General features: G+C 42.5%; 2 protein-coding genes across 2 annotated transcripts in view; one reads left to right on the top strand and one right to left on the bottom strand.

The window, feature by feature from the left end:
* Window positions 1–401, top strand: part of dph5 (diphthamide biosynthesis 5) — a 9,937-nt gene extending 9,536 nt beyond the window's left edge. Inside the window, exon 7 of the mRNA XM_079673826.1 lies at window positions 95–401. Within this exon, the coding sequence (XP_079529952.1) occupies window positions 95–327 (233 nt within the window). The 3' untranslated portion in view covers window positions 328–401. The remainder of the gene's footprint in view (window positions 1–94) is intronic.
* A 751-nt stretch (window positions 402–1,152) lies between these two features.
* The window catches only part of slc30a7 (solute carrier family 30 member 7), a 12,358-nt gene continuing 6,010 nt past the window's right edge, over window positions 1,153–7,500 (bottom strand). The window contains exons 6-11 of the mRNA XM_079673813.1: window positions 7,045–7,257; window positions 6,318–6,362; window positions 5,384–5,519; window positions 3,347–3,437; window positions 2,640–2,789; window positions 1,153–1,946 (exon numbers count right to left, since the gene is read on the bottom strand). Coding sequence (XP_079529939.1) covers window positions 1,899–1,946; window positions 2,640–2,789; window positions 3,347–3,437; window positions 5,384–5,519; window positions 6,318–6,362; window positions 7,045–7,257 — 683 coding nt within the window. The 3' untranslated portion in view covers window positions 1,153–1,898. The remainder of the gene's footprint in view (window positions 1,947–2,639; window positions 2,790–3,346; window positions 3,438–5,383; window positions 5,520–6,317; window positions 6,363–7,044; window positions 7,258–7,500) is intronic.

Genomic DNA, 7,500 nt, shown 5'->3' with positions numbered 1-7,500 from the left:
GGACAACAGGATTCACACAATTAAAGATAAAATCAAATGATATGCAGTTCAGTAACTTTAAAATAAGAAATGAATGCCTATGTTTCCGCTCCAGGTGTGACGGAGGACACGGTGTGTGTCGGCGTCGCTCGGCTCGGTGCAGACGATCAGCTGATCCGCACTGGGACGTTACGCCAGCTGGTGTCATGTGACCTGGGCGAGCCGCTCCATTCGCTGGTCGTCACCGGACATCTGCACCCGCTGGAGGTGGACATGCTGCGAGTCAACGCTGAACCTGACGCTCTGAAGGACCTGAAGTCCATCGACAGCTCCACCTTCTGCTCATAACACACACTCTGACTCTGGGTACATGTGAGGACCAACACAAACCATCACATCTACAGTAAAAGAGAAATAACCCACTACTGTTTGGATGATTTATTTATCTTTAGGATTGTTTTTCATGGAGAAATGTCTTTAAAAGCAGCCTGTACTTCCTTTAAAAATCGAGACGTGCTGCTTCTCTTTGTTATATATCCAAGAAAGAAGCACCGTAGTCATTTTATATCAAGTTTAATTGAATAATTGTAGTCCTACAAATGTCTAATTTTAAACCTGAACCATCAGAATCAAAATACCTGTGTAGTCCCACTGTCCCTACAATGTTGAAAGGTCCTCTTATGATGGTTATGGTAATACTTGGTCCTCACAAAGACAGTTAAACAAGCCACAACTTTTATGATGATTTATTTATCGATAATTATGCGTTAGGGTTGTTTTTCATGGAGAAAGGTCTTTAAAGGCAGCTTGTACTTCCTTCAAATATCGAGATGTGCTGCTTTTCTTTGTTGAATATCAAAGAAAGAGGATACTCATTTTGAATAATTGTAATTAAACGCTGAAACTGATGCTCTGAAGGACCTGAAATCCATCGAGTTCCACTTTCTGCTCGTAACACACACACTGACAACAAACCATCAAAACTACAGTAAAATAAATAATCCACAACTTTTATGGATTTATTTATCGTTAATTATGGATTTGGGTGTTTTTTTTAATGGAGAAATGTCTTTAAAAGCAGCTAATACTTCGTTTTAAATATTGAGATGTGCTGCTTTTCTTTGTTAAATATCAAAGAGGATTTGTTTTGGTTTGACAAAAAAAGCACGGTACTCATTTTTATATAAAGTTTAATCGAATAATTACAGTTCTAATAATAAACCTGAACCATCAAACTGTGTCTACAATGTTGCACATAAGGTCCTCTTATGATGGTTATGGTAATACTTGGTCCTCACAAAGACAGTAAAACAAGCCTAAACACACAACAGGCTGCAGGATGTCGTTCATCATCAGAAATAATTAGACCAACATTAAAAGCTGTTTTTGGATCGGTAAAACTTCTGGTCCTGTTAAACCCAGATAAAAGCCAGGTCCCCAGTTTGTGCTATAAACAGAAATGTGTGTACATTGTGATGTCATCAATAATGAGAAAAAAAAAAAAAAATCAGAAACAGAATTATTTATTTATTACAGTTGAAAAAAGAAGAAGACTGAAACCCCCCGTCTGGTCACATGATTTGGCACGTTTTAAAAACAGTGACATCACACGCCGGTGAGGTCATAGGGAGGGGGGGCTCAAATTGTCTCTGATTCATGATGAAGGCACTTACCCAGAATGCTTTCCTCCAGTCTACAAAATGCGGGGGGGGGGGGGGGTTAAGGTAAGTAAAAAAAAAGAAGAAAGAAATTAGGGGAGAGGCTATTTTTGGCTGGAGCATCTTGGTAGTTCAGTCTCACTGCCCCCCCCCCCCACGCTGTCTGTCCTTCATTGACTCTGGGAGGTGGGGGGGAGTCAGAGGTCACCTGCAGCAGACTGAAAGGTGATTGGTCCCAGGTGTTCAGAGGAGGCGGGGCTTCTACATGGAGGCTGTCTCAATCTGAACGTACAGCTGCCGAACTCCAGCCTGAACACAGAAATAATGTTTACGCTACAAATACAAAAAACACAGGTACACAAAGACTGATAATACTATACAGGCACATTAATACCGTCAATATTACTGCAACACAGTTACACCTCGAAGTAAATATTTATTATACTACTAAAACACAGGTAAATAATAACTAGAAATACTACTACTCCAAATAAAACACAGGTTAATCACAGATAAATAAATACCTATAAGGGAAGGCTGCAAACGTGTTCATGTACATGTGAAGAGGTTTTTTGACTGTGTGGTGCGTTCAGGTACCTGTGTGAAGATGTGTGGTGCGTTCAGGTACCTGTGTGAAGATGTGTGGTGCGTTCAGGTACCTGTGTGAAGATGTGTGGTGCATTCAGGTACCTGTGTGATGATGATTTGTGAAGATGTGGTGCGTTCAGGTACCTGTGTGAAGATGTGTGGTGCGTTCATGTACCTGTGTGATGATGATTTGTGAAGATGTGGTGCGTTCAGGTACCTGTGTGAAGATGTGTGGTGCGTTCAGGTACCTGTGTAAAGATGTGTGGTGCGTTCAGGTACCTCTGTGATGATGATTTGTGAAGATGTGGTGCGTTCAGGTACCTGTGTGAAGATGTGTGGTGCGTTCAGGTACCTGTGTGAAGATGTGTGGTGCGTTCAGGTACCTGTGTGAAGATGTGTGGTGCGTTCAGGTACCTGTGTGAAGATGTTGTGCGTCTGGCTGAGGATCCAGCGTGTGTCGGCATCAGGAGCGACCAGCAGTTTTAACGTCCCGATGTAAACGTCCGTACACAAAGTCCAGAAGTGAGGATCCTGCAGGTTGTAAACGCCCTGCAGCTTCTGCACCTGAACGCATCACGAGACAAACCAGGATTTAGACACGTCCCTGACACAAAAGTTACATTACGCTGATGTTTTAATATAAAAGTACAACAGACGTGTTTGAGGCGTTGATCATGGTAAACTGTCTTTAGATTAATCATGAAAAGTCAAAGTATATTTTTTGGTGTTGGAGCCAGTATTTTGTTTTTATAAGAAAGGCCACCTAACCGTGACGTCTGTAGTCGACAGAGTATAAAAGACTAGTTTGTTATTTTATTTGAGTTTCACCTCTTTGTTTGTTACTATGGTAACAAGGCCTCTTTTCTTTGTTACATGTGTGAAAAGTGTTTCATTTTATTTTGAGCATTGCACAATATCATCCAAACCATCGGAGGACAAGCAACTCATCAAACTGTGAGTAACACGAATATAGAGGAAAGACAACGAGTTAGAAATGTCTGTTTAAGGCGTCTAGTGGCTAGATGGAAAATGAGGAAGTAAGCCAATAACCAAAGGTCACAGAAAGTCAGAGTTTGTTTCGTACGCAGACGCAGAGGTGATTTAGAAGTGTTTTTACTGACCCTCTGGTAGCTCTCGGGCAGCTTCTGGTCCAGAGAGGGAGGCGTTCGCTGCATCAGGATCCCGATGGACTCCTTCAGTAACGGAATAACGCTGAGGAGACAGAGACACACTGAGCACGTGCAAACACTCACAGCTGGTTATGAGTGGTTCTGTTCAATGCAGCTCGAGTTCTGTGTGGGTCATTCACTTAATGTAGCTCAGATCCCACAGATTTCTAACTGGAGTTCGTTCGGTTTGAGTTCTTCTGTCTTTGTTCAGTTCATAGGCACATATCTGTGGATTGAGCTGGAGTTTGGGTTGAGTCGTTCTCTTTAATACAGATCAGATTATTGTGGAAAATCTGTAGAATATGTTGATTTTGAACCACGCTGAGAAAACAGACACACTGAGCACGTGCAAACACTCACAGCTGGTTCAAAGATCAAACCCTCACTTATAAGGATGAGCGTTTCTGTTCAACGCAGCTCAAGTTCAAGGGAAGAATCTGTGGAGTTTGGTGCGAGTCTTTATCTTCAATGCAGATCAGAACATTGGGAACAAATGTGTAGAATCTGTAGATTTGTAAAAACAGTTTGCCGTGGATTAGCTCAGATCCAAGGGAAGTTCCTAGAGTTTTTACTGGAGATTGGTTTGAGTTCTTCTCTCTTTGTTCAGTGTATGGGCACATGACTGTGGATTGAGCTGGAGTTCAGCAGTTTCCAGCTGCAGAGTTTGATGCCTGTGGTCGAGTGAAGGCCTCTCAGCTGACCACAGATCTGCTGACTGTTTCAATCTGCAGCTGCGATCACTGCCAACCTATCAGACCACATCTACTCCATCTATCCCCGGGGCTTCTGGGAAATCTGACCGCTGCAAATCTACTGCCGGACTCCAGAAGTATTCCAGCTCCATGCCGGTGGTTTTAGTCCATTAACTCCTGATTGCACATTCCTTACGTCAGAGCAAAACCATTTTCCAAAGCATCCGTCGGCTCTCAGATTGATTTCATTCCTCTGTGGAGAGCAGAAGCCTGAGGGATAATCCATCAGTCCTGGGACTTTAGGCTTCCTTCTGAGGCTCCTTCTGAGGCTCCTTCTGCGGTGCGTTCAAGAAACCACTGACATACTAGAAACTTCAGACGTCACCGAAGTCCGTCTGATTATTCCTCAAAAAGGACGTTAGAGGTTTGAGTGTTCATCCTCTGGAGGTTAGAGTAACGTTAAAACATGTTCTGCTGGTCACTAAAGAGGCTCTCTGGGTTAAACGAGTGAAGAGAGAAGGAGGAGGGTGGTTGGATGTTCTGTGGGTCCTTAATGTGTGGAGGATCGAGTTTTAATTGGTATATTAAGGTGTTAATAAAAGGTGTTTCAGTGAACATTTAAGATCCGATTGTTATTATAAATAGTTAAATAGAGTCTAGGGCAGGGGTGTCAAACTCAATGTCATCGCGGGCCACATTAGAATTATGGTTGCACTCAAAGGGCCGGTGGTAAATATAAAATAATGTATTATTTTACATTATTTCCTCTGCATTGGATTATTATCAGATAGGGTAATAACTTCATAATTAACTTCGTCTGAAAGCAGAAGTCTAGGGAAAATAATTACAAGTCTCTTCATCGCGCATGTCACAAAGTGAGATGCATTGTGGGACGTGTAGTTTATGGGCAACGTTCTCCTGTAAAGCGGCACGTAACATTATAATAAACTCATTATATTCTTTGTAAGCTCTTGCGGGGCCACATAAAATGAAGTGGCGGGCCGGATTTGGCCCCCGGGCCTTGAGTTTGACACCCCTGGTCTAGGGGAAAGATATAGTATGAGTACTATGTCTCTTGTTTATAAGACATATCAGAGAACACCAATATATAAGATGTCTCCTGACGTAAACAACGTGACGTCATGACGCTCTGATTGATTCTCAGGTTTCTGGAGGAATTATACAGAAATATTGTTTTCTGATCACTTTAACATTTTACAGGGAGCATCATTTTGGAGCAGATGTTAAGAGCTAAAAGTATTTATTAAGAGCTCAAAGTTAGTTGTAGAGTAATTACCTGACTCCGATGAGCAGGGAGATGAGCATGGAGCAGATCGGGTCAGCGATCATCAGGTCGTATCTCTGCATCAGGAGAGCTGAGATGATCACTCCAACACTGCCCAGAGTGTCAGCGATGATGTGCAGCAACACGCCTGGAACACACACATGTTATATTACACACACACACCCACACACACACACACACACACACGTTATATTACACACACACTAATAATAACACACACTTCAGAATGTGCCCTGCTGTTTGTGTTGTGACCTGAAGACACTTTGATCAGGACAGACTCCTTGTTTCTAAAACTTCATGACACTTTTATTCATTCATCTATTTTACTCAGAAACACACCAGTACCCCGGCAAGTATGAGTGCTAATGGAGCTTATTAGAAAGTGAAGGTTGTTGCATTAGCTTCAAACAGGAAAATAAGAAACTATAAATAAAGAGAACCATAAAGTGAAATCAAACTGTTCTGAATGCTAGTTTTTAGTTCAGGTACTTTTGAAAAGATAATTAAAAAAGCTTGTGTCGGGAGAATCAGTTTATTTTGTAAAAACAACCACATGGAGACATCTCAGTGTTTCTGGGGGCTAAACAACATGACGGTGTGACGGCGCCCCCTGGTGGTGAAGGCAGTGTACACGCGTTACAGTATGTTTTAAATGTTAACCTAATTATATCTATTTAATCATTTAAATAAGTTTATGAATGAAAATATGAATTGAAATTTTTTCGACGTCACAAAGCAGTTTTTATTTCTCATCAGGATCAAAAGACTTCTTTGTGTTGGATTCTTTTATCACTGTTAAAAAACAAACTGTATTTAAATGTTTAATATGAGAGTCCATGTTCCAGACGTGTTGTGTGGGGCACTTTGAATCACCATGAATACAAGTGTTTTGTGTTCTCTCAGTAATTAGAAGCTTCATTCTCACCCTGAAGGATCTGTTTACTGGCTCCTTTCCCCGGAGTCAGCTGGTCTGCAGGACAAACACACATTTAGTTAAAATGATACAAACAGGAGAACTCACACTGAAGGAAAACAACACCCCGAGAACCTGAATTCTTGCTCTTCCTGCACGGTGAACGAAGAATACAAAAACATAGAAAAAAGTCTTGATGCAAAATGATCCTTTTAAGTATTAGTATGTAGTGTCTGCTCTGATTGGTTAGCTGGCCGGCTCTGTTGTGATTGGTCAACCACTTAGAGATGTCCCGCCCCTTAGCCTGTCACGTACAATGTGTTGAAGCGGTAACCAATAGGAGCGCAAGGATTTAATAGATTAGATAGAGCTTTACTGTCTCTCTTGGCCATCGAGATAATAAACAAAACATTCAGGACAACCAGTCGTAGATACAGAGCAGAGATCACATGGCAAAGAAACAAACAGGTTCAGCACTTTCCCTATCGCGCACACGTCAAATATTGAACTCATAATAATAGTGTAATATGGGTCATAATAGTGACGTCACTATGTTAAGGAAGTAAACAAATGAAGTGCGAAAAATAACCACATTTGTAAAAGGTGAAAAACTCTTTAATTGGCAACATTGTTTTTGTGATGAGTTTTCTTAAAGCAACCAATCAGAGAGGAGGTCACTGGTGGGCAGGTGACCTCTTTAAAGGTGAAGGTAAATAGATGCTTGGGAGCAGCCTCTCACCGTGACAGTGTGCATCGTCATGTCCTCCGTGGCTGTGTCCATCGTGTCCTCCGTGGCTGTGTCCGTGTCCATCGTGTCCTCCGTGGCTGTGTCCGTGTTCATCGTGTCCTCCGTGGCTGTGTCCGTGTCCATCGTGTCCCCCGTGGTCTTTTCCTCCGTGGCTGTGACCTTGATTTGCACTGCCGTTAAACAGAGAGTGGCTGTGGCCGTGATCTGAGAGACACACGGGTGAGAGACACACGGGTGAGAGACACACGGGTGAGAGACACACAGGGGAGAGACAGACGGGTGAGAGACACACGGGTGAGAGACACACGGGAGAGAGACACACGGGAGAGAGACAGACAGGTGAGAGACACACAGGAAAGAGACACACAGGAAAGAGACACACAGGAAAGAGACACACGGGTGAGAGACACACGGGTGAGAGACACACAGGTGAGAGACACACGGGTG

Source organism: Notothenia rossii, assembly GCF_949606895.1.
Source record: "Notothenia rossii genome assembly, chromosome: 1".
Lineage (NCBI taxonomy): Eukaryota > Metazoa > Chordata > Actinopteri > Perciformes > Nototheniidae > Notothenia > Notothenia rossii.
This window is presented reverse-complemented; position numbering and strand designations above follow the sequence as displayed.